The 27,667-nt window shown below is 38.3% G+C and overlaps 1 protein-coding gene across 1 annotated transcript; it reads left to right on the forward strand.

The window, feature by feature from the left end:
• Positions 1-26,957, forward strand: LOC128508251 (C-type lectin domain family 4 member M-like). The gene is made up of 4 exons (XM_053479478.1): positions 1-237; positions 18,693-19,184; positions 19,837-19,964; positions 26,847-26,957. The coding sequence occupies exons 1-4, from the start codon at positions 102-104 to the stop codon at positions 26,955-26,957; spliced, it is 867 nt and encodes a 288-aa protein (XP_053335453.1). The 5' UTR covers positions 1-101.
• The last annotated feature ends 710 nt before the right edge of the window (positions 26,958-27,667 follow it).

Here is a 27,667-nt window from a genome sequence, read left to right on the forward strand (position 1 = left end):
CGTTTACTTCCATGTACAGAGCACAAAGCCTCAGACTGTCAGTCACGTCTAGACAGAGACCCGGTCATGTAATGTTTTAGTGAGTCTTATATAGATTAGAGATGTTTCAGTGCACGTCTAAGCAGGATGAGATGGTATCAGTTATCTATGAGTTTGTAGACAATGTTAAAGACCATGACCCCGACACAGAGGAAGAAAACGCTGACACACTAAGACGCGTAGAAACACAACACACAGGTACTGTTTTTTACTGTTTGCAAGGCCAAAAATATTAATATAGATGCAATAATTCAGATGTTTCTGTGTGTTTCTGAGTAAGTGAAGGTGATAAGGAAATGCCATTTGCTGTTGTCTCTCTTTTATTCTTGTCTTCGGCCCTGTCATGGCACTGACCAATGTGTTCAACTTTTCTGTTTCTATTTCAAGTTCAGTGGGGTTTTATTGTCATTTTTTTAATAAAATGTTTTCTCTATATAATGTATAAACTGTGGTAAGAAATGTCATTTATCCAGGACAGTGGTGCAATACCTAATGGACTCCATGAAATGCAAACAGACATGAGTGTGAGATGAATGCAGGAAAATAAATATAAAGAACATGGCAATAATACACAGGACATGAAAACACAGAACTGTAAACTATTTATTCATGTAACATCTTTAGATCTGTAGCAGTAATATGCAAAGTACTCCATAAAGTGCTTGATCCAGATTTGTGTGCAGTGGTATTGTGTCAGGCTGGTTAGGTGTTTAAACTAACTCAGGATGTTGAGTAATGTGACTGTCTCAGGGAAGTAATTGTTGAGGAATCTGCTGGTGGTGGTATGGATGCCCCTGTATCTTCTGCCAGATTGCAGGACATGAGATAAGTGAGTTTTTTAAAGGCTTCCATTGCAGTGGTTGCTGTATGGGAGATCAGTTGTGTTTAGAGAGACATCAGTCCTCTTTTCAGGTCTTCTCACTTTCCGCTGCAGAGTCTTGTACTCAAGTTGTCAAACTTTGTGTGTGTCACTTTTTTAGCCTCCAGCCTCGATAGAAATTGGAGGCAATACTTGTTTGCTTGTTTGTTTGTGTGTATGTGTATGTGTGTGTGAAAAAGAGTGTGTGTGTGTGTGTGAATGTAAGGGGTGGTCGATACTAACAGATTGCGGTTCTACTAACATTTGTAGATGTTTGTAACAAACAAATCACGGAAGCTCATATGTATGTATAAAGTTTTTTTTTTTGTTTTTTTTTTTAAGGTCACTGGTGGTCGTATAAGCATTTCAATGCATATCGTACTGTGTATTACTGTGTATGTGACAAATAAAATTTGAATTGTATTGTACAAAAAATAGACACGGTAGTGCACCAGATACCGATATTTACAATAATATTGATATTTTCAGTGTTTCCTCACTGGTTTTAATGGATCAGTCTGGGAGCACGATGATAGAAAATTGCTGTCCTGTAAAGCTGTCCTGATGGTGAATAATCCTAATTTTGGAAAATCCTCAACAAAACAGAGTTCAGAATTCCAAGAAAGTGCAAAACAGCTCCGACACAAAATGGCATCCAGGATTCCCCTCGTGATTTAAAGGTGCAGAGACAACACTGTCACATTTCACATACCAGTAATATACAGCTTGGGTTTTTGCAAATTGTGAAAAGGAATTGTGGATAACCGTCTCCCATGCTCGGTCTCAACCGTAAAGTCAAGTGGTTTGGTATGCCTTTTATTCTATATTCATGTCAAAGGTATATAAGACTCACTTTGTCACACTTAACCCTGATGTTGTGTTCGTTTGTGGCTCACACCTATGATGTTCCCGGTCACTTTTGACCGGAGCACTTTGTTTTATTATAAATCCACAGGAATACATTATGTGGTGATATGTATTACATTTTTTTTATCAACTTCAGCTCTTGAGAACATTTCATATTTCAAACTTGTATTTGCTGGGTATGTAATTATACACTAATTGTAGTCTTTGTCACTAACAGGGTGTTGTGGCAGGTGTTGAACGCCGTGGGCGGAAGGAGCAGGCATAGAGGCAGAGGGGTTGTGTAATCAAAAAGAGTCTTTTAATGGTGGCTAAACACAAAGTATAAATAAAGACACAAAGGAACAAACAAACTCAAACAATACTTAACTCTGTGCTAACAGGGGCTCTCTGGCAAGACACAGACCGGAGGACAAACACACGCCCTGTGGCGGGACACAGGCAGAGGGAGGACAAACATAACAGGACACACAGACTATGCGTGGAGCTGAGACTGGACACTAGAGGGAGACACGTAGAGACACACTAGAGGGAGACACGTAGAGACACACTAGAGGGAGACACGTAGAGACACACTAGAGGGAGACACGTAGAGACACACTAGAGGGAGACACGTAGAGACACACTAGAGGGAGACACGTAGAGACACACTAGAGGGAGACACGTAGAGACACACTAGAGGGAGACACGTAGAGACACACTAGAGGGAGACACGTAGAGACACACTAGAGGGAGACACGTAGAGACACACTAGAGGGAGACACGTAGAGACACACTAGAGGGAGACACGTAGAGACACACTAGAGGGAGACACGTAGAGACACACTAGAGGGAGACACGTAGAGACACACTAGAGGGAGACACGTAGAGACACACTAGAGGGAGACACGTAGAGACACACTAGAGGGAGACACGTAGAGACACACTAGAGGGAGACACGTAGAGACACACTAGAGGGAGACACGTAGAGACACACTAGAGGGAGACACGTAGAGACACACTAGAGGGAGACACGTAGAGACACACTAGAGGGAGACACGTAGAGACACACTAGAGGGAGACACGTAGAGACACACTAGAGGGAGACACGTAGAGACGGGACGAGGGCTAAAGACATGGCAATCAGCTAGGCATGGCTTTTAGCCAAACATGGTTAAGCTGTGCTTAACCATGGCAGTTAGCTACACATACACCTAGCTAAGCATGTCTTTAGCCCCAACATGCACTAAGCTACACTTACCTAATAGCTTAACACACACTAGGGAATGGGGGCACAGAAACACAGACAGAGGATACCCAGTGGCCAGACGAGGTGGCCCTCCAAGACTAAGCGAGGCGGCACTAACAAGCTAGTCGGTACTCCAAAGCTAGGAGGGGCGGCACTCTAAAGCTAGGCGCACTGGGACACTAGGGGGATAGGAAACACAGGACAGCTAGAGACACAGAGGGGCTATGGCTAGAAGCATGCTAGTTACTGTAACTCAACATAGATTTTAGCTAAACACGCTCCTAGCCAAACACACACCTAACTACTTACCTGACTCTAGCTAAACACACAAGAAGACAGTACTTACATACATTTAAGACAGGACTGAATCAGCTCCACTAACACAGACACACAAAACATACATAGAAACATTGCCAATAAGAGAGCCCAAGTCAACACAACTAAAATCAAAATAAACTAAACAAAAACAAACTAAAACTAAATGCCCACACAAGTGACAGTGGTGATACCAAACATGCTCGACCCAGTTTCCCAGTCTAAACATCTATTTATAGATGGATTGATGGCTACCTCGGTTCAGGTGTGCACTCGCATCACCTGACCGTGGTGCCTGCTGGGAAACTGAGTCAGCCAACAAAAACTACAAAATGAAAAACAGTGACCTCTAGTGGCGGACCCTTACAGTCTTACCCATGTAGGCCTTATTTACCTTATTTTTACATGCTATTTAACATAATTATTTATTTTAATAATAAAATGAAGTAATTTAATCACAATATTCCGCTGTATTTATTTAAAATTAAGAAAAAATCTAAACTGTATTCCGTTCATTTGTGTTCACGTACACGGGGTGCTGGACAAACGAGTGTCTAGTATGTAGTCACGTAAATTTTTAAAAAGCATGTGAAGCATCTAATTGGATTTTTCAAATCATCCTTGGGGTGCAGCACTGTGTGCCCTGAACCCTGCCACTTTCTTTCTTAGCGAATCAATATTGTTTTTAAATATTTGGGCTCATGTGATTGGACTATTCTCAATGAGTCTTATTAACGGTCAGCAGATTGTTAGTTAATGTATTAAATAGTGATTGATGTGAAAGCTAGATAAATATGAGAGAAAATGTTGTAATTTCTTTGCTAAAATACCCCTTTGCAAGGCGAAGAGCCTGGACCAGATCGACCTGATCTTCTACTTAAAGGGGTCATAGGGGCCTACATGCACTTTTTTAAGCTGTTTGGACTGAACTGTGTGTTAGGAGAGTGTGTACACAACCACTCTACGATGTTAAAGAGCTGCCCAGTGATTTTCTTTTCATTTATTAAAATAACATGCCCCTTCTGAAATCAGGCCAATCGCAAATGCCTTGCAGTGTGACGCCACACCAAAAGAGGCCGCTCCTACTATAGTTGATTGACACTGGGGTTTTAGCAAAGACCCGCCCCGAGTGAGAAGAAGCTGTCGGCCATTGTTTTTTTTCGCCGCTGGAGCAAAATGTCGCCTAAGCGAGTGTGGTGTACAGTTGTTGGGTGTAATAGCGAACACAGCAGTCGTCATTCACTACCGACATCTGAGCCGCTGAGGACCCTGTCTTGGGCCCAAGTCTCCCGGAATAGGCTCCAGGTCCCCCGCGACCCTGAATACAGGATTAAGCGGTAATGACAACAAGTGAGTGAGTGAGTGAAAATATGGCTTATTGCAGTAAAATTTACGATATACTGTATTTACGATAAAAAGGAAAACATTATTTTGTTTTCATCAATTCAAGCATTATGAATATGACATTAAGCATTATGGATGTAACATATAAACTCTCAGAGAAGGTATTTGTTACCAATATACTGAACCATCAGTTTATATTTTACTAAATCCTTGTTAAAAGAGTTTAAAAATCAAAATAATATCTGTCCAGACTTTTTTAAAATAGAAAACTAGTTCATATGCACTAGGTTTATATTTTTACGAATGGTGAAATAAACATGTCTTACGGATGTGACAGAATATTCTTTGTAAGATTTCTTTAAATTAAAATGCACAACCAAAAGCATTAATCGGCTATACCCAAATAATGAATGGATGCCTCTTCAAAGAACCAAAAATAGTTAGTTTATTTTAATTTTCTCGTGCCCATTCATGAGGAATATATACCGTTGCGATGTACTGTTACGATGTACTGTTACGATGTACCGTTACGATGACATTCCTGAAAAAGGCACTTACCTGACGATAAAAAATCATGCACTTAAAATAAAACAACTGCTTTAAAAATTTGAAGAGAGACATCACATAAGAATTTAAACCACCAGATGTTGACATCTGTGTTATTATAGTAAAGTAAAAAAACTTTGATTAAAAATTTTTAACTCGAAGATTGTTTCGCAGAATTGCCTTCAATACATATCTCATTAAAAATCATCACAGTGCGCCTGTGATAGGCATGCGCCTAATTCATATCTCACTTCAAAGCTCACTAGGTAGGCACCCTCGCCTTTTGCAGGTGTGCGAAGGGGCAGGGCTGCCGGAATGCGCATTGGCTGGTGATTATACCACACTAATTGGTCCCGGGCTTCTCCCTGCGCTATAAATACAGCGGCTGGGGGGTGCAGCACGGGAAGTTACTGAGCAGAGTCGTGCGCAGGGAAACCGGGAAAGAGTGGCACGTGAACGGGGCAATAAAACATGCCCCAGGGAAGTCGTGAATGGTATTCCGCCCGTCAATCACCACGGCGAGGACAGCCGCGAACATGCACCATTCTGCCCGCCACCATCGCCCACCAGACTTACACGTACACACCTTTCCTTCCCTTTTTCCCTCCCTCCCTCCATTAATCCCTTCCTTCCCTTGTATCCTAAATAAAATTACACTTTTTCCATAAGACCTCACCTCGTGTTTGTGTTTGTTGTGGCCCATGTGCCAAACACATTACAAAAAAACCCATACAAAAGTCCACCCTAACATTTGTATATTTAATTTTAAGAATTGAAATATTGTTTTGCTGTCTTCATTTAAAAAAAAATACATGGGACCATGCTGACGTCCAAGTTTTGAACATATTTAGATGGGTTTTGATAATTTGATTTAGGTTTGTATTCATCAATTAGTATAAAAGTACTCTTAATAGTTTCTTAACAGTAAAACCTGTTTCATGCTTAGCAAGTTCTATCTCTTCTCACTCTCAGCAAGTGTGATAAAATGAGGTTTACACCGAATTGCTGAATTAATTCACTGTGGTTATTTATGATAAAAAACAGCATATTTAATGGTTTTTCCTTAGTTTAAATAGTTTCCTGTCTGCTTTGTGAAATAATTGTAAGTTTTAACTGTAATTGTTACAACATAAACCTTTAAATTAGACAGTTCTGAGCTGTAAAAAAGATGGTTATGAGCCATAATTGTTACAATGTAAACCCTGGAATTTGATGGGTAAAAAACCAACATAAACATGTTAATTAGACAGTTATAAACCGTAAAAACAACAATTAAAGCCCGTAGAATATACAGTATAATGAGTACAATCTCATACAACCAATAACGTTGCTACCGGATTTTTTACTTTAAAGTTCTGACAACCACAGCAGATGTTTTTTATCGTAAAATTTACGGTTTATTTTTTCAGTGTAGGGGAGAACCTGTATAAAAAAACATAATCAAATATAATACAAATTTGTATGTCTCTAAACCGATATTACATTGTCTGTCCAAAACTATGTAAACACCTGACCATCACAACAATATTTAGTATTTTCCTATTATGTTGGCACAACATTTTGGAAGCAAACAACTGTATAGAATGTCTCTGTATGCTTTAGCATCGCAATCTTTATTCACTGGAACTAAGAAGTCCAACCCTGTTTGAATATGACAGTTCCCCTGTGCATCAATGCACGCTCCATGAAGACAAGATGTGTTAAGGTTGGAGTGGAAGAAGTTGAGTGTCATGATCTCAACCAAAGTGAATCCACCTTCGGGATGAACTGGACCACTGACAGAAGCTCAAGCCTTCTTGGCGTAATATTGAAAAACTGTGAATTGCTGTGAAGTTGATATACTCTAATGTATTTTTCTACATTGTACCAAAACAACAACTAAGGCTAAAATATGACGGCCCTATGTAAAGGCACAGAATAGCTCAAGATGTAATATGGTGGCTGGTGGCCACAAATAATTACTATTATTATACTGTAAAAAAAATAGCTTTACAGTATGATTTGAGGGTTGACAGAAACATTCAGAGAGAATTGCTGTCAGGGATCTGGAGGGCGCTCTGTACCCATAGTGTGTTCAGTTTATCTTGGTCTTTATGTTTGGCGCTTGGGACTTTTATGTTGACATTTATTCATTGCTTCCAATTTCATATCTGTTCACAGATGTTCAGAATGTTCTTGATTAGCTGCTTTAAGCCTCTGTTTGTTCTAGTGTCTTTGTCTTACATTTGGTATGTTGTTGTCGCAATATAGTTCTGTTCTGTTCTTAGTGTTATTGCTGATCTGGTTTTTCATCGTAATTTGATTTATTCTTGTCTTGTTTTGGTTTTGGAAGTGACCCTGTCGTAGGCGTGCAGCTCATAATAGCAGTAGCTCCTCCGCAACATTTTTTGAGCATAGAAAGAAAATAGCCCAATTTCACATCAACACACCCCAGTAAACCATAATCTTCATGTATGGCTACCCACTGCTCAGTATTATTTACAATCTATAATGACAACTGGGCTGAATGCTCTTGTGGGTGATTGAACACTAATCTCCACAGCAACAATCTAAAATCTTGTGGAAAGCTTTTTGATAGTTTATGATAACAGAAAGGGTGGAGCTGCATCTGGAATGAGATGTTCAACAATCACACACCACACCATTCCTTTGCTCCCTGCACTGGCTTCCTGTAGCTGCCCGCATCAAATTCAAAATGCTGATGCTTGACTACAAAGCTAAAAATGGCCCAGCACCCACTTACCTCTCTGCTCTAATTACACCACGTTCCCTCCGATCCTCCAGCACTGCTCGCCTCATCCCACCATCTCTCAGGGATCTAGGGCGGCATTCATCCAGGCTCTTCTCTGTTCTGGCACCTAGGTGGTGGAATGAACTTCCTGTAGATGTCCGTACAGCTGAGACTTTGACTATATTTAAACAACGACTCAAGACGCATCTGTTTCTCCAGTTCTTGGACTAACCCCCCCACCCAAAAAAAAAAAAAAAACTCTTCCCAGTTGTGTTGGACTAATGGCACTTAGTTATTAACCTAGTTAACCCAGTGTAAGTATGTATCCAATGATGTAAACTTTAAAGCACTTCTGCATAAAAGCATCTGCCAAATGCCTAAATGAAAATGTAAAATGTAAACAATCACATACTGCATGAGCGTGTTGGTCAGGTGTCTATAGGTGTCTGGCCTGATGCTAAGCAAAGTTACTCTTACTACCACAAACCTTTGGTTTTCTATAGACAATCATTCAATATTTCTTTACTACTATGTCAATTTGTCAGTATTAAAACATATTGTCATGTTTCACAGACTTAAACTTTGGATTCCTTTAGCAGCTTCTCTTTTTATTAGTCTCTTTAAAGTTAATAAAACAAAAACAACACACCAGGAAAAAAATAAACCCTAACAGTTTTAAAGTTAAAATAATAAAGATATGAAGCCCCCTTTTCATGCCTATGTATGATGTACATCTTGTTCTATGTGGTTGTTTCCATGAAGTATTTTTGACATAGCGATGTGTGAAAGAGGGCGGAGTTAATGCTGATCTTAGACCAGTGGTACTTCTGTTTTGCAACATCACAGCATATCTGCATAAAAGTTCTGAAAAAGTAAATCAACAAATAATTTTAGATCTACTGCAGGAATGTGTTGACTAATTTATATGACAGAATTTAACCTGCTATAAATACAGTATATACTGTAAATCAATCTTAAAAGCAGCAGGTGAAAAGCTTAACAGGTTTACTTTATTATAATATGAGTAACCAAAGTATGATAAATTGGTGCAATGTAACATTGTAAGATCGTTTTAACACTACCATGTATTTTTGGTATGTGTTTAACTACTATCCTTTAAAAAGAGCCTCTAATATATGAGTAAATATTGCAGCTCAAATGTCTTCACGCTTTGACCACAAGAAGCCTCAGATGTTCCTCGTCTAATGTGTAACTTCCTTTACTGTCAGCAGTACAGTCAATCCAGTGTACAGTAGGAAGGAAGTGCAGCAGTTCACTCGTGCTCACACAGAGACGCAGTAATTTAGTGTTTTAGTTGGTTTTACAAAGATTAGAAATGCTTCAGTGTTCTTCTAACAAAATGGAGATGGTGGTGGATATCTATGAGAGTGTGGATGCTTTTAGAGTTCACGATCCTGACCCTGAAGACCCTGACACAAAGGGGGACCCAGACACAGATCCTCACACACGTAAGTGTTTAGGTTTGCATAAGAGATTGGATTAGAGATGTGTAAGTGTGTTTCTGAGTGGGTGGAGATGATGGTTGCTATCGAGAAGGGTGCAGATCCTATAAAAGAAGGAGGAGAATCTGTGCAGGGTTAGCTCAGTGGTTAGACTGAACGGAAGATCATAGATTCAAACCCCAGCACCACCCAATTCCTATTGTTGGACCCTTGAGCAAGGCTCTTAAGCCTCAACTGCCCAAATGTGATAGTTGGTCTGGTTACAGGCATCTGCCACATGTTGTAAATGTAAGCAGATAAATATCTGGCTTTTAGGTTGAGAAAAGAGTCACTATTGGAATTTCAAATGATTATTCATTTGCTCTCAGTAACTAATTGTAGCTCTGACAGAAAGGAAATTAATAAGCCTATAACTAATCCGCATGTAGCATTCCCGGCTGAACATAAGCACTTTAAAAAATTCAAATTCAAATTCAAATTTCATTTGTCACATACACAGTCATACACAGTACGATATGCAGTGAAATGCTTTACTCTCTAGACTGATGTTTAGAAAAGGTTTTAATATCCAAAACACCGTAAGAGCTGAATAAAAACAAAACAAACAAACAAACAATAGACATTTGCCTGTAAATGGTATGAATCATCACCAATGTTAAGAATAAACATATACAATAATGTATACGTATTTACTATAAATTACATGAGAATGTCACTCCTTTTAATATACATTAAATTATATCCTTACTACTGTACAATATTTTAAATAGACTTATTTTAACACTGATAATGTATTTTTAAATGTATATAAAGCATTTACAACAACAAAAACAAAATATTTTAAACACTGACAACCTCTCCTTTAGAGTGCAATTAAGAAACCAATGACGAATATTATATATTATAAGAAATATACCAATGACGAAATTAACCATAACCTATAAACAATATTACAGCCAAAAACTGTACCTTGTGCCCTTTATCAGTCATGAGTTGAGAGATAGGAGAAAGCCTTAAATCAAGCAAGTTAACAAAGCTTCTTTGTGCACACCAGCCAGATGCTTATAAAGTGTAAGGTATGCTTAAAGTGACATTGACAAAAAGCGCCACTGCACTTCCCTTCATGAACTTCAAAGTAAAAGTCTGTGATATAAAATGCAAACGCAAATGTAAAACAAATAAGAATAAAGTGTCCATATTAGAATTAACATCAAGGAAGAAACAAAACACAACCATTAAAGAGTTTCTCTTATACATTTGATTAAATAAAAACCTTCCCTGTAGAACTTTTATAAGCCATCTATAGAAACACTGCCCTATATTGCTGGAGCTGAAGGTGACGTCCCACTTCTGTGTTTGGGGGGTTTAATGGTCAGTTACACCGAATGATAATATATCATTAATTAGCCACTTGCACTGAAGGAAAAACAGATTGAGTGAATTCTCTGTATTCTATTTTTAATTCAGGTCCAGTCAGATAATGTAAAAACAGACTCAACTGTTAACACAAACAGAGTGAATGCAGGAAAAATACTGTAAAAGTAAATCAGTTTATAGCTTTATGTTTATGGTTATGATTTAGACAATGCATTTAGGGATGTGTGTGTGTGTGAGATTTCTTCTTTTTTTTTGGATGTATGTGAATCTGAACCCACTCTGATGCCATAAACCAATCAGTTCCCATGATTAGTAATACAGATGATGCACCATATTGTGGCCTAGGCGGGGCAGCGGCTGACGATCATCAATCCTTGCGGTGTCAAACCCCTGGGGCCTGATGTATAAACGTTGCGTACGCCCAAAATGGGCATAGAAATATGCGTACGCATTTTTCCACGCACATATCGGGATTTATAAAAAATAAACTTGGCGTAAATAAGTGCGCACCGTAAGGATGCTCTTGACCGTGCGTACGCACTCTTTTAAAAGAGTATGTGTTTTGGCGACACCAACTGGCCCAAATAGCAATAACTATTTAAAATAGTCATCACCCAATTAATCAAATTGCATCAACCTGAATTATCATTATCAGCATTCTTAACCAAGTGCAAATACTTTGAATTTATTTTTTTTAATGAATGGGCTATAAAAAGGTATGTGCGTATATAACATATCATCATAATGGATGCTCTAGCGCTGTTAGAAGACCTTGCTAATGACGCTCTACGGAGGGAGCGTGTTTTCAGAGACCGTGAAGATTTCCTTGCTCATGATGATGATTGGCTCATGAGCCGATTTCGATTTCCAAGAGCCATTCTCTTGGAATTGTGTTCTGAATTACGGTCAGTATTGGAAAGACCCTCGCGGAGAAACCACGCGCTGTGTGTTCAAGTACAAGTGGTGTTGTCTTTTTAAGTTATTTTTTATTTGCATATGAATAAACAGGAAAATCGACTGTTTTAATAAACGTATCTTAAGGACAGCTGCATCTATTGCTAGATTTGTCACTTGGATATTTTAGGACTTTCCACTTCCGCGGAATTTGAATTGGTTAATTTAAATTATCCACAATAAAAAAGAAGAATTTTAAACAGACAAAAACTTATATAATGTGTAGATAAATCAATTACTTACCATCGTCACTGCGAATCACATCCGTATCACTTTGGAATTCTGGAAGAACTCCACTTAATCCTGTTTCCCCTATAATCGCGCCCACCCTTACATCAAAGGCTGAGAGGTCAGTGATTCCTTGACCACCACCAGTTGTTACGACACTGCGCCTGTGTGCACATATTCTTTTTTTTAACGACTACTTTTAAGTCTGACCATTTTTTTTGGTCTCTTGGACTGTGCGAGGCACCGATGTAACAGCATTGACTGCTTCTGTTATACTTGCTCCCATTCTACCATCTTTCTTTTATTTGAAATTCCCGCAGAGAGCCCACCAAATAAAACTTTTTTCGGCCCTCCACCTCAGACAGCAGTACCTCCATCTCGCAGTCGGTGAAGTTCCTTTTTTTTTTGCTTTTCGTTTCTGTTTTTCCATTTTTAGCCAACGGATCAATGACAATTATCGGTCGTATTAATATGCAGGGAGATCATACATATTCAAAATAGGCGGTCTTAACCTCCAAACATGGTTATTTCAGGAGGAGATTGGGGTAAGCTATAAGCACGTGCTCCTGCGCACAATATTCAGATAATTGTGATTTATAAAGCGAACCTTGCGCAGGTTCTGGCGTACGTACGGTTTTATAAATCTGAAAACTTTTGTGCGTACGCAAATTCTGCCTTATGTGCGTACGCACATTTTAAGGATGAAATCTACGCAAAGTTTTATACATGAGGCCCCTGGTCTGATCATTAAGTTTTTCATTTTCTTTTCTTTCTTCTTCCTTCCTCTTTCCCCCGTGTTGTTTACATGTCTATTCAAGCACATGGCGTTTGTTTTTTATACTTCGCCATGTGCCCGCGTCTCTGACATCACCACCTTCCCTCCCACTTCCTCTTTATCACTCTATCAAGATGATTGCACTCACCTGTTCCCCTCGTGTTCGTTGTAATCACTCGCCCTATTTATTCCTTCTTTTTACGTTGTTCCGTGTCGCTAACCATATCGCTTGCCCATTTCATGTCCTGTCTAGTTTGTTTTGGCTCCAAGCCAGTATCATCCGGGACTGCTTTTTCACTTTTTTTTGTGTGCGTTGCGTTGCGCTGCGGTTTTCCGTCCCGAAGCCGGCCTGCTCTCGCCCTTCTTCGCGGCCGTGCAGTTCAGCGGGCTTCGGCCCTATCGCCCCTGCTGGCCACCGACGGAACTACAGCCACGTCTCCCGGACAAGGCCTTTTTCCTCTTCCGAGTGGTTTTTGTTTGTTTTTTGTTTTCCCTCTTTTGGGACGTCAGTGCTCCGGGTTTTCCTTTTACTTAAGAAAAAGAACCGCGCAGCTGGTCACAGTTTTTATTTCTATTTTCATAATTTTGTTTTGCTTTATTATTTAAAAAGGAAAAAAAAATAATAAGGGATTGGAGGAGACCTGCACTTGTGTCCGTCCACCCTGTTGGGGAAGGTTGTTTGGGCTAATGGCTTCGGCCGTGTTTGTGTGTGTTGAGTGTGTGTGACCTGTTGAATGTGCTCTGGTTCATGCTAAGGCTGAATTGGGCCTGGTTCTGAAGTAAATGTGTTTTCCATGCTGTATGTGTACTGTGCTGTGAGGAAATAAAGCACTCCCAGCCATTTGCATTGGGAAGCAATCAAGCCAACTCGTCACTCCAAGATCGTTTCCGGCGGTAAAACACTACAATATAATGTTTGTTTGTCAACTGACTGTGTGTCTGTCAGTCATCCATTAGGGTTTATAATGTAACTATAATGTTAGAAACAGACATAACAAACACTTTGCATATACAGTCTGTGTATCAGCTTCGCACAACCTGCGCATCTCACGTCTCATGGACTAAAAGTGAGTTTACTATGGGTAAAATACAAAACACACATTTCAAAACATGACAAACATGCGTATGTGGCCATTCACCATTAGGAGGAGCCACGGCATGGAGCAGATGTTACCTTAAAATAATTTTTTTTTTTAGATAATTTATAAAGTAAAATGGATTTCATAGGTAAATAAATATTTTAATGGAAAACAAAACCTTAAAGAACAACAAATGTTACCTCAGATGTGTTAGTTTTTCTGAAAAAAGTTTCTAAAATGACATCGTACTTACACATACCCTTTACGCTTAACAGATCTTTTATACACATGGAGGTTCAGCAACAGACACCGTAAACAATTTCCTCAAATACAGTATCTTGCTAAAAGTTTATAAAAAAAAAGACTATGTAGTCAAAATTGAAAAGCATATAAACTTTATTATTCACATTTAGCTACTGTAAATACATTTTATTTATTTTATTTCTGTAAAATAGTTATATAAAAACACTTTTAAACTCGGAGCACTCCCTTTCGCGTGTACTGTACACCTGAATTCACTCATTACAGGCTGAACGCTTACACTCTACTAATGTCCACGCCCAATCCTCAGCCTAGTGTACCAGTTAGGGTGCCTCCGCATAGCTGATTGTTACACGAACAGCAATCTTAAAGAAACATGCACAATATTATCAGTCAGTATCACAGTAGTTCCAAAAACGCTACTTGGCTTAAAAAAAAAAAAATAGGGGCAATAGTTTACTCTCTTTTTAGCTGTACATAACCTTACAGGACTACATTTACAAAAAACGACTGTGTAGTCAAAATTGCAATGCATATAAAGATTTAATATTCACATTTAGTTAACCCGAACTTTTAAAATAAAGGCATTATGACACAGGGCAAAACCATAAAAAAAAACAAAAAAACATTGACTTTAACTTAGATTTTAAGAAAGGTTTGTAACAGAAGTTTACCACCTCATTGTGCATTTTTCTTTAACATACCCTCTTGTTACATCCCCACAAACACACACACAAGCATAGAAGAAAACAAGACAAAACCATAAATGACATCATGTCACATGGGGCTGTGTGTGGGCTTTGGGTAAGGCATAATCGCAGAGGTGAGTACTTAGAAAGTCTTTAATAAGGAAAACTTATAAGAACTTTAAATTTGTAAAAATTTAGAAATTTAGTGTAAAAAAAAAGTAACAAAGACTCAGGGTGTGTAAATATGCATAAAATGAGACTTATTAAAGTGTCCTGTGCAATGGTCCAAAAATGAATATATAAATATGTAAGTATAGGTGTGCATGAATGTGTTCAAAGTGTTCATGAATGTCCAGTCAATTTTGTATGTTAAAAAGATTGTATTAGTCCTGCACTGTAAATTCCAATAGCTTTGCTGACTCGCATATAAATAGTAAACTTTACCCAAAAAATTTAAACTATACTTTTTACAAGGTTTTGTTGAGTTACACTTAATTGCAGGGTGAGTAAAACAATTTATTTAACAGTTTAAGTGATGCTTACTTGCAGCACATACTGTAAGTAGCAACAAAGGAAGCAATGACGTTATTGTACCAGTGAGAGGCAGCAGTGCAACCAAGAATAATGAAGTAAAAAAAGGAGGAAGAAGAAGCAAGACTTGTGAGAGCATGCGTAATAGAATTTGTTGCTGCTCAGCTTGTAAACGGGTGAATTGGCGCCAATTTTCAGATGTTGAAAGAAGCAGCAGGAAGATTTTAACATCTGAAGCTTCGTTACGGTTTTAAGTTACATGTTAGGTTAAAATGTGTAAGAATAGTAATGATTTGGGTTAGATTTCAATTGTTCCTGACAGTGGATATTGATCGAAGTGTTAAATCTGTTGGTTTCAAATGTTACAGTCAGGTCAGTGCTTATTGTATCAGGGTCTATATGTATTTTATGTCAAATTGTAAATAGATTTATTTTACAATTAAATGGTTTGTATTTTATTTTAAAAATGTTAAAAATTGTAAAACCTAAAGTAAATATTTGAAGTAATTTTCTACCCCAATGTAAACCTAGGTGGACCATCCCTGTGCCTGTCAGTTCTTAAGATAAATAAATTGACCCTTGAATTGTCACTGCCTTAGTGTATTTGTCAAGGTGTAAGTGGATTCCTTTGTGAAATTGCGAACCACTTCTCAGTGTTTTATACGTAATAAACAATTGATGCACTTAAGTTATCGGAGTAATGTTTACTTTTTTTTTTTTTAAGGCAATCGGTTTGCATGGTTTTAATAAGTAAACTGGGTTGCTTTTAAAGTAAATTTAACTTAGAAATTCAAGTTGAATGCAGAAAATGTCAAGTTATATCAACTTGCATAAACCAGTAGTTTGGAATACATACAAAGTATCTTTCACTTGAAATTCTATAGTTGTTAAAAATAGTCATTCTGAGTAACCTGTACTAAAGATGAGTACATCTAAAGTAAGCAATCAAGTACAGTGGTGTGAAAAACTATTTGCCCCTTCCTGATTCCTTATTCTTTTGCATGTTTGTCACACTTAAATGTTTCTGTTCATCAAAAACCATTAACTATTAGTCAAAGATAACATAATTGAACACAAAATGCAGTTTTTAAATGAAGGTTTACGTTATTAAGGGAGAAAAAAAACTCCAAATCTACATGGCCCTGTGTGAAAAAGTGATTGCCCCCCTTGTTAAAAAATAGTTTAACTGTGTTCAATTTCTGTAGTCACCCCCAGGCCTGATTACTGCCACACCTGTTTCAGTCAAAAAAAATCACTTAAATAGGAGCTACCTGACACAGAGAAGTAGACCAAAAGCTAGACATCATGCCAAGATCCAAAGAAATTCAGGAACAAATGAAAACAAAAGTAATTGAGATCTATCAGTCTGGTAAAGGTTATAAAGCCATTTCTAAAGCTTTGGGACTTCAGCGAACCACAGTGAGAGCCATTATCCACAAATGGCAAAAACATGGAACAGTGGTGAACCTTCCCAGGAGTGGCCGGCCGATCAAAATTACCCCAAGAGCGCAGAGACAACTCATCTGAGAGGCCACAAAAGGCCCCCAGGACAACATCTAAAGAACTGCAGGCCTTACTTGCCTCAATTAAGGTCAGTGTTCACGACTCCACCATAAGAAAGAGACTGGGCAAAAACAGCCTGCAGGGCAGATTTCCAAGGCGCAAACCACTTTTAAGCAAAAAGAACATTAAAGCTCGTCTCAATTTTGCCAAAAAACATCTCAATGATTGCCAAGACTTTTGGAAAAAATACCTTGTGGACCGACGAGACAAAAGTTAAACTTTTTGGAAGGTGCGTGTCCCGTTACATCTGGCGTAAAAGTAACACAGCATTTCAGAAAAAGAACATCATACCAACAGTAAAATATGGTGGTGGTAGTGTGATGGTCTGGGGTTGTTTTGCTGCTTCAGGACCTGGAAGGCTTGCTGTGATAGATGGAACCATGAATTCTACTGTCTACCAAAAAATCCTGAAGGAGAATGTCCGGCCATCTGTTCGTCAACTCAAGCTGAAGCGATCTTGGGTGCTGCAGCAGGACAATGACCCAAAACACACCAGCAAATCCACCTCTGAATGGCTGAAGAAAGACAAAATCAAGACTTTGGAGTGGCCTAGTCAAAATCCTGACCTGAATCCTATTGAGATGTTGTGGCATGACCTTAAAAAGGCGGTTCATGCTAGAAAACCTTCAAATAAAGCTGAATTACAACAATTCTGCAAAGATGAGTGGGCCAAAATTCCTCCAGAGCGCTGTAAAAGACTCATTGCAAGTTATCGCAAACGCTTGATTGCAGTTATTGCTGCTAGGGGTGGCCCAGCCAGTTATTAGGTTCAGGGGGCAATTACTTATTCACACAGGGCCATGTAGGTTTGGATTTTTTTTCTCCCTAAATAATAAAAAACATCATTTAAAAACTGCATTTTGTGTTTACTTGTGTTATCTTTGACTAATAGTTAAATGTGTTTGATGATCAGAAACATTTAAGTGTGACAAACATGCAAAAGAATAAGAAATCAGGAAGGGGGCAAAAAGTTTTTCACACCACTGTATATGCTACAATTTAGCTTTAAGTTACTGGAACTCTCTTGTAAGTATATAATACTAGATAGCAGTTTGTTAATACTACAAACTATTCCCATTTAACTTTACTTGTTTTTTTTTTAAGTAAGGTTTACTAATTGGATTTTACAGTGTGTGTAGTGGTGTGGTTGAGAGACCTTATCGCATGCCGGAAGAAAGAGGAATGACGAGCCGGAGTTCACTCACACTCACACAGAGAGACAGTAGTTTAGTGTGTTACTGAGTCTTTTATAGATTAGAGATGCCTCAGCAATCTTCTCAGCAAAGGTAAATAATGGTTGATATCTGTAAGAGTAAAGAGGCTGTTAGAGGTCGCGACCCTGAAGGCACTGACACAAAGAGAGACCCAGACGCAGCACCACACACTGATAAGTGTTTAAGTTTGCATGGCCAAAGTGTTTCCACGTGGAGAGATAGAGTAATTCAGGCAGTTATAGATTATTTTTTAGCATTTCAGTGTGTTTCTGAGTGGGTGGAGATCATGCTGAATATCTGAGACTGTAAATGCTCTTAACCTTTATGTAGTGTTCCGGTCAAATTTGACTGATTTAAATGTTAATTTAATTAAACTAACTTAAGATTGCATGACTTTGTCCACAAAGATTATTTCAACAAATTGTATTAATGTGCAAGCAATTTCATGTGTTTAATGTAACTTTTGCACACACTTGGTGTTCCCAGTTAAAAAATGAAAGATATTTAGAAATATTTGCACCATGATGATGTTCTCCTCATCATCTAAATTTAATTTAAATTTAGCTCACTTATGAAAAGATTTGATATCAATAATGTGTTAAAAATGTGTTTTTGTGCCTATTTACCGCCAGGAGGAGACACTGCATGGAACAAGTGTTACAGAGTGACTGCAGTGTGTGTGGTGCTGCTGTGTGTTCTCCTGCTGTCTGCTGTCACAGTGTTGTGGATAAAAGAGAATATCCTGAACACAGAAAACATCCAGCTAAAGACCAGCAACAACAACCTGACTAAAGTGAGAAACCAGTTACAGACCAGTAATAATAACCTGACTATAGAGAGAGACCAGTTACAGACCAGTTACACCAACCTGACTAAAGAGAGAGACCAGTTACAGACCAGTTACAACAACCTGACTATAGAGAGAGACCAGTTACAGACCAGTTACAACAACCTGACTATAGAGAGAGACCAGTTACAGACCAGTTACAACAACCTGACTATAGAGAGAGACCAGTTACAGACCAGTAACAACAACCTGACTATAGAGAGAGACCAGTTACAGAGGGAGAGAGACCAGTTACCGAGGGAGAGAGATGAATACCTGGGGACATTTGTTGATTTGAGTAAGTAAATAGATTTAGCATTACATTTTCTGTCCAACAGTTAAATGTCCTGAGTGGAAATCCATGAGCCGTCTTATAACCAGAGGATTAGGATTTAAATTACAACCTCTTACATGTTTCTCCATATAATTTCATCAAGAACTTAGAATGAAACCATCTCCTTAATATTGGTGAAACTTTACAATCCTAATTCATAACTCAACTGTGTAAGGAGTAATAATTCTTCATTTACTAACATTAAGTACCAGATAATTGCTTCATTAACTAATTAGTAATCATTAGTAATTAGTTCACTATTAACTGTGCAGTGATTACTGAGTCTTAAGCAGTCTTACATTTGCCTGAGACTGAGAAATAAAAGGAGAAAATTAAAGAAACAGGGTACAAATAGTCAAACCCCAATATTTTATGTAATATTAATTACAATTAAACTGATCAGGTTAGCTTTTTTTTTAATCCCAATCAGGTAAGAGCAACCTTATGTTACATAATAATAAAGTCAGGCCATGTAAGGTAAATTATGCATATATTAAAAATGTTTATTTTCTTATATTATGCAGCATAAACAAGTAAAAATAAATAATGTCACTACACATACAATAGATCACAGAAACTGTGTGTTTGATCTGTAAATTCTCTTAATTTATCAAAGGGAAGTGTGTCAGCTTCAGCTCCAGTATTTATTTCATGTCTAATGAGAAGAAGAACTGGACTGAGAGCAGAGAGGACTGTATAAAGAGAGGAGCAGACCTGGTGATCATAAACAGCCAAGAGGAACAGGTGAGAGAGAGAGAGAGAGAGACTTAAGATATTAACAGACTTTATTAAAGAAACAATGTCAGACTTATTTACATATTTTCATGTGTCTGAGGCTATTTACATATTTACAGTGTTTTTTTTTTCAAGTAAAAAGAATTTTCACTAAGCCTCCTCCTTTTCCCCACCATTAACACTAGAAGCGCCGAGGGGGTAAAAAAAAAATAATACTTCACACTCGATCAATTTCCAGGACCCTCCTTTCATGACTTTTCCTAGTTCTGTGAGCTTAATCACCCTGTATGCTTAAATTTTTAAAATCGCACCAGTAAAAGCCAGTATAAAGCTATTTTGCTCTTATTTACGTGAAATAATGACAGCATGACGTTTCCTGTCTTTTCCAACCTGCGATTCTCATTTCTCTCAGCAGATGGCGCAAGGAATCGCGCATACTATTTATGCGTCATTCAGTGCGTATATGTAACTATATCAGGTTTCATTCCATATATGCAGTTTATATAAACTGCATATATGGAATGAAACCTGTGATAGTATATATAATAATATATATATGCTTCCGTAAAATATCGACAATTCGCCATTCGTTCTGGCGTTGATAATCAGCGATATTTTATAAGGACATATAGGGAATTTCGCTTTACTTAATTTTATAAGGTTTTGAGAAAATTAATTAGTTTGTTAGTTCTGTTAGAAGCTTCCATGAAATTATCTCTAAAACAATATTGTTTTACATATTACATATGTAATGACCCCTCCTGAGGATATAAAGCCTCATTATTGAATGTAAATAAATCAGATCTACCACAGCAGATAATAAACTATGCTATGTCATAACCGAAGCAAACACAACGATTATGCCTCGTTTCGTTCAGTGTTGCTAGGCAACGGACCACGCGCCTAATCGGCGGTAGCGTGGTTCACTTGGCCGCGGTGTATTATAAACCTGCGAATTGTTTCACTGCTTATGCTCATGTAATAAAAGCGAGGGAAATGTGAAAGTGATGTGTGGCCACTGAATGAGAACTTAATCAAAGATTTCGGTAACTACACTGAGTGTAACATCTGCATAGTGACACTAAACAGCTGAACACCTTCACTTTCCCGTTTACCTCTGAGAAAAAAAAGCTGTATGTTGTTTGTTTATATGTTTATAAAAGTACACGAAGTAGGCGCGCGCGCGCACACACAACACACACACACACACACCTCCCCTGAGCCCTCGGTCAACATATAATGACCGTCGATATGCAAATGAGTCAAGACGTAGCCTAACGTGGTGTTGTGTCGGATTCCAGCGGTCAAAAAAAGTGGAAAGACTTTGAAGCAGTTGCAGCGTTTTTCAGTTACAACAAGCACAGCGATGAGTCCACGTTGTTTCACTGGTTATGACATAGTGACACTAAACAGCTGAACAACTTCACTTTTCTGTTTACCTCTGAGAAAAAAAAGCTGTATTTAGTTTGTTTATATTCAGAGTAACACCTTCCAACCACCTCTCATAGTCTATTGTTAGTTTTAATGATTTGGCAGAAACTAATTATCACTACATAAGTACCCAACACCATTGATCATGAGTTTCAGCTGAAACTAATTCTATACATGCAACAGAAAATGTAGATGCAGATTCCAAATGTATAAAGATACATATATATATATATATATATACATATATATATATATATTCCGCTTCAGCGTGTTTCTTAATCTTTCCCTATACTTTTCAAATAAAATCGCTATTACTTGACCCTGAAGTTTAGTTTAGCACACAAAAACTGAAAAGTCCTTGATGTCCCCATGATTAGGCGCGTGGTCCGTTGCCTAGCAACACTGAACGAAACGAGACATAATCGTGGTGTTTGCTTCGGTTATGACATAGCATAGTTTATTATTTGCTGTAGTAGATCTGATTTATTCAAATTTAATATTGTTTTAGCGATAATTTCACGGAAGCGAGTTCAGAACTAAATCGCTGCTCCGAGACGTTCAGAAGCTTCAAATAGAATGAACAAACTACAAACATTTTCTCCATACGATATAAAATTAAGTAGAGCTTTCCTTTTTGTTATAGTACGAAGCCCCTAGATGGACAAAGGAGGAGAAAAAACGGCAGAAAAAAGTCAAAAACTTTATTGGTTTATAAAGTTGGTTATAATTCCAAACATGACTTGTTTTTTCCCTCTGACTTGTTTTTTCCCTCTTCGTTTGTCCCCTTAGAGACTCTGTAGTAGGTTTTCTCAGTTGAATATGAGAAAAGATACCGCTTATTATCAACGCGGGAATGAATGGCGCATTGTCCAAGTGCAAGTTGATCTTGGAGCTAAACTATTTGCTTTGGGTGAAAGCGCCATCTAGCGATCATTGTGTGTCAGCAGCAGCTTCCCATTCAAAACAATAGGCGGTCAAATGACCGCTAAACCGCGCTTTTAGTAGGTGACACTGGCACGGCGCTTCTAGTGTTAACACCTCTTTTTTCCTTTTTCTGTCCATGGATTTACAGTCCTGTTCAAAGTTTATAGTTTTGTTTACCTGCTGTCCATTTTTGTTTCCTCCTGTGTGACCGTGGTTGTTTGTTTTTTTAATATTTATTGCGTTGTTTTTTGCAGTTCCTTTGTTCAGTTCTTTTTACCAAGCGTCTTTTTTCTATTTTTAACAGTTAAAAGTAAAAAAAATAATGTTTTTGAGTACATCTGTGTGTGTGTGTGTGTGTGTGTGTGCGTGCTGCTCCTTCACTCTCCTGTACTGCGGTGCTTAGGGTCTGACAGCATGTTTTCTGTTTTGTGGTTGGTTCTGTGGTTAACGTCTCCTCTCTTTGCTTTCTTGGTTTAGCTGCAGTGTTTTCTGTTGGTGTCGGTGGTGATGTGCAGATCTGCGGTTGCTGTTCCTCCTCAGTGGATATGTTAGGGGGCGGGGTCAGCATTAGGGGAGGGTTCAGTGTCAGTGCTGACTACTTTGAGGACATCAGGTTTTACACTCGCGCTGTTTACAGTAGTGTTGGTGTTCGTATCAGCGCCGGGTGCAGTGTGTGTCCCTGTGGTCTCGGTGTGTTCTGAACTGACCTTTATGAGCGGTGTGCCGAGTAGTTGTGTCACTGCTCTGGATGTCAGTGAGACCCACTTAGACTCAGACTCCTCTGTGTTTCCAGCTGTCTGTCTCCACGTTGCTGATCCTGTTTCCCAGTTGAGTTGCCCCCCTGGGCTCCCCGGATGCACAGCTCCGTGTGGACAGCTCAGTCTTATGTGTCCTACTTCATCCCCAAACTCGAAACACCTCAGCCGCTCCATGGTGGAAAACAAACAGTGTAGCTACTATTCACCTCTTTACACTTAAAATTTAGATTAAGTGTTTCTTCTTTGTCGTTTACCCATTAAACCCTATTCAAATTTGCCTCTGGAAAAAATGTGTCTCACGTTGGAGCTTCTGCACCCAAGTAGGATAGCTCTCATGTGGCCGTCGAACTCTCCAAATCGGACGAGCTCCTTCATGATTGCCTCTTCTTTTATGAAGGGATGTTTTGACGTTTGACATTATAATGTTTGAGATCACCACATGTGTAGCAGAGACAGACAGAGGGGTAACTTGGACCGGGGATTTTTGTACACGTGTTCCACTCTTTGTCAGTGTGCTGACGAAGTTTACCTAGGTCAGAAACACCACCAACACTTTATTCATCCGTGAGGCAGAGTAGATGATCTCACACACTACCTGCTCTCCCATCGCTAAACAACACCTTCTCCACCTGTACACCGTCCTCTGGCACACACCTAATGACATGCTGGAGAGACAGCGTCTTCACACCAGCCTCACACTGCCCACTCTCTCTTACTCTAAACTCATTCTTTTTTTTTCTTTTTTTTAGTAATAGCACATGCTAAATAAAAAATAAAGTATAGAAATAAAGGGCAAACTTTAAATATTGGGCAGAACGCCAAACAGCCATCCACACGCTTGTCTCACACCCAGTTCATGCACTGAGAGAGAGAGAGAGGAAAGAGAGAGAGAGTGTATTTTAAGTGCCTTTTACACTTAAATACTTATCTATTTTAACTATTCATGACATGTCTAACCAATTTTTCACATAATAATGACAAAGAAGGACTGTCGAATTCTTTACCATTATTATGTAGTGTTTTAGCTCTGGGTCAGAGTTGTATTGAATCTTTAATGATTCGGGTTAATTTGATTAACTGAATTAAAATTTATAATGTACACTTTATTGACTAACTGTCCAGCATTTAGCTCAGTTTAATGCATCTTACCAGTTCTGCTAATCACGAGGCCAATGATGATAACACAAAATCTAGTTGTAAGAGCCATATTTCATTTTGTGATTTGTTGAGCATTAAGCATTAAGTTTATTAGTTAGGCATTTAGTGTGATAATCATAAGTTGTACTGTGACATCATTTCATACTGTGTTCTGTGATATCATTTTGTAGTTGCATAGTTGCATGTCTATCACGCACGTTAGTTGCTGTTAAGATACGCAAGTGTGGAGGATACAAGCCTTCGACCGTAATACCGTAAGCTGAAAAATATACCAAATAAGTTGTTGTAACGATAATTCACGCACACACACACATATACAAACAGTTTGGAATGTAAAAAATTAATGAAGTTATTTTAGTACTGTTTACTAGATTAACTAAAGTCACAAGAGCAGAGTCTTGGGTTTTATCTTAAGATTTAGTTATAAACCGAGCACCATTTTCAGCAAGGTATGCAGCTTTGTTTGTTTACTTGCAAGTTTCATCCTCGTCCAGTGTTTCACCTCCAGCGAAGGGAATCATGGCATTGCTGATTGGTTGGTGCGCTGTTGTAAAGATGACGTCTGTCGAGGAAGCCTTTTGGTAAGGCGGAGGTTGCCTGGTTACCGATGACTGCGCTCTGGAACTTCTTCTGAGAGTTTTTTTGTTGAGGGACTTTGGATTTCTGGCATGAAGTCGCGTTGAGAGTTCTTGAAGAGCAGATGACGTCAGCAGAGGGAGTCTAGCGCCCACAAGGGCAGAAGCTCGAGCTGCTTGGAAGAGGTTGTTGGAGGTTGCAAGTTGTAGTAGTGGTCCTTCTAGACAATTCTGCCTTTTGCCTGCTGGTTTTGAACCTTCAAAGTCCATTCATCGGTTGATTGGTCCAATCGGATGTGGTTGCGGGACTTAGCCACGCCTCATGTGGTTCTCCGTTTTGTGCATTAGCCAGGTGTTGTAGCTGATACATGGGCTCATCCGGTTGGAGTTTTAATATTTTTTATACAGTAATTTTCCATGAGCTCTGTTCATGCTACCAATTTTCTGTGCTCACCAATGTTCTTTAAATAAAGCCAACTTTAGATTGATATTAAAGATTACATATCTTACCCACTCCTTTCTTTAACTAATTAAAGGGCTTTGTAAATGCTGATTACACAATTTAAGTTATGCAGAATAATTAAACAAACACACAGGAATAAAACATACTAAGTAAATATATGTATATATGTTTTGCCCTACTGGCACACTTTAAAGATGGTTTAAAATAGTTTCCATGCCATATGCCTCTATGTTCATTGTAAGGCTTGAGCTCTGGAGGTCAACGGGAGTGTCGGAGTGTGACTTGGTGGTTCCCCCCCAACTCGGGGTGAAGCTGTAAAACTGTCCGCTTTGTTAACCGGATCGCCGATTCACACCTTTGTTTTCGGTGTTTACTTTGAGGCATCTAGTCTTACCGTGGCTCCAGACACAGCAAACTTCCTGTCCCATGCCTTGTGAAGTTTTCTGCAACATCGTTTTACAGATGCTCTTTTATGTTCGCGGATCAGATAAGATTATCGGGATGGCGACATGCAGAGGGGGGGCTCTGGAATGTGGTCGATATTGCTCTTTTTGGGAGCCATGTTCATCCTTACACTACTAACATTTAATAAATAAAGTGTTGACCTTATACATGACGAAATTTAAAATACTGTAGATAGAAAGTTAAAACTAATAAAAAGCTAAACATGTTAGAAGGATGGAGGATACATATCCATACATATACTGTTTAATGATTAAAAACCTCTGGTGATGTGGTTTTAAAGTAAGAAGTCGTACCTGGAGGGAGCGTTTCACCCATAGGACTTTGTTTCAGGTTCTGTGTTGGGATGTTGGCTAAAACCTGTCTGTTACACCTCTGTCACCTGTTTATATTGCTATTGTCTGTAGTTTGTATAGACATGGGTGTATACAGTAAATAGTCCTTGGAGCAGTAAGCAAGTTATCTCATGTCTGTTTTAACATTACCCTTTCTGTTTTGGTATGTTCAAGTCTCAGCTAATCAAACTATTGGTAGTGTTGTTCATGTTCTATATCCTGTTTCAGTTTGTGTTTAGTTTTCTTCATTAAATGTCTTTACATCCATGCCTATGCCTTGCCTGCATTCTCCCAAACCTGATTGCCTCTGTAAATAACAATATTATATAAGTCCAGGGAATATAGTAAAGTAGCTTAAAATTAAATGCAAAAATAAAATAAAAATAAAAAAATTCAGCACAACATAAATCCTTATCCTGTCCCCAAACTTTACAGAATTCCTGCAGTCTGTGTGTAATTTTAACATGAACAATTTCACCCCAGAGTCTGGCCTTTGAAAGTGTTTCCTCATCAGTTTTGGGTTCAGTGTGACACTGCCTTTCATTTGGTTTGTACATGTGAGACAGGTAGCTAGTTTGGCCTGGACTAATAAAAAATGATTATGAAAATCTGTTCTTTTTGTGCAGGTGAGTATCTCAGGCCAAGGATGTAAGTTCTCTGTCACAATTTGTCCAAATCTCACTATCAATTCTCTCAGAGTGCTAACATATGCCCAACAGTATGTGTCCACTGTTACTGTAAATAATGGTAAAAGTTCTCAAGTTGTTCTGCTATAAAATACACAGGACTTCATCACTAAACAGCTGCACGTAAGTCAAGCTTGGATTGGTCTGAGTGACAGAGACACAGAGGGAGAGTGGAAATGGGTGGACGGTACACTACTGACCTCTGGGTAAGAGACCACATGTGTGTGTGTCAACAATATATTTTTTTCTTGTGTATTTGAGACTGCAGAGTAATAAATAAATCTGGATTAATCTTTTTTCTTTGATATTTTTCTTGTTTAAAGATCATTTTGTTATGATTTGTTTGGAATCTCAGTACTGAAGACTAAATCAGATTGTCTTAGTTTTAGGAACTGGGCTTCAAGTCAACCAGATAATTTCGAACATAAAGAAGACTGTGGTGAGATTTGGAATCCTAATGGACAGCGCTGGAATGACAGCCCGTGCTCTAATAAACAAGGCTGGATCTGTGAGAAGAGAAATAAATAAATGTTTCCAAATAAATCAAGCTGAGTGTATTAATCAGTGGGGCGAGTTTTAACTTAGTTAGAACTGTGTAAATTTTAACTTGATTATCCTTTAAAATGTTACTGGCAAGAAATCTTTTACCAAGTTATTTTATTATTGTAAAGTATTACAATAATAATATTTGTTAAATTAATTTGTTGTTATGGGAAACAAATTAGTTATGTACTGTAGATAATGACCCTGATTTATTTACAAAGAATGGAACTGTACAACTTTCTACTTGACAGAAAATACAAAAATAAAACTCACAAAATGAAGAAAATTAACAAAATATTTAAACAGCAAAAAGCAGAGGAAACAAATCAAAATTATATGAAATTTAATTTTGAAAAAAGGTTTTTTTGTAACGGTTA

This window comes from Clarias gariepinus, chromosome 20 (genome assembly GCF_024256425.1).
Source record: "Clarias gariepinus isolate MV-2021 ecotype Netherlands chromosome 20, CGAR_prim_01v2, whole genome shotgun sequence".
Taxonomy (NCBI): Eukaryota; Metazoa; Chordata; class Actinopteri; order Siluriformes; family Clariidae; genus Clarias; species Clarias gariepinus.

Excerpts from the sequence above, each read along its gene's own strand:
- LOC128508251 (XM_053479478.1), top strand. The coding sequence starts at position 102 with ATGTTTCAGTGCACGTCTAAGCAGGATGAGATGGTATCAGTTATCTAT. Across the intron at positions 19,185-19,836 it reads GGGGACATTTGTTGATTTGA|GGAAGTGTGTCAGCTTCAGC; the intron begins GTAAGTAAATAG and ends AATTTATCAAAG. Across the intron at positions 19,965-26,846 it reads TAAACAGCCAAGAGGAACAG|GACTTCATCACTAAACAGCT; the intron begins GTGAGAGAGAGA and ends TAAAATACACAG.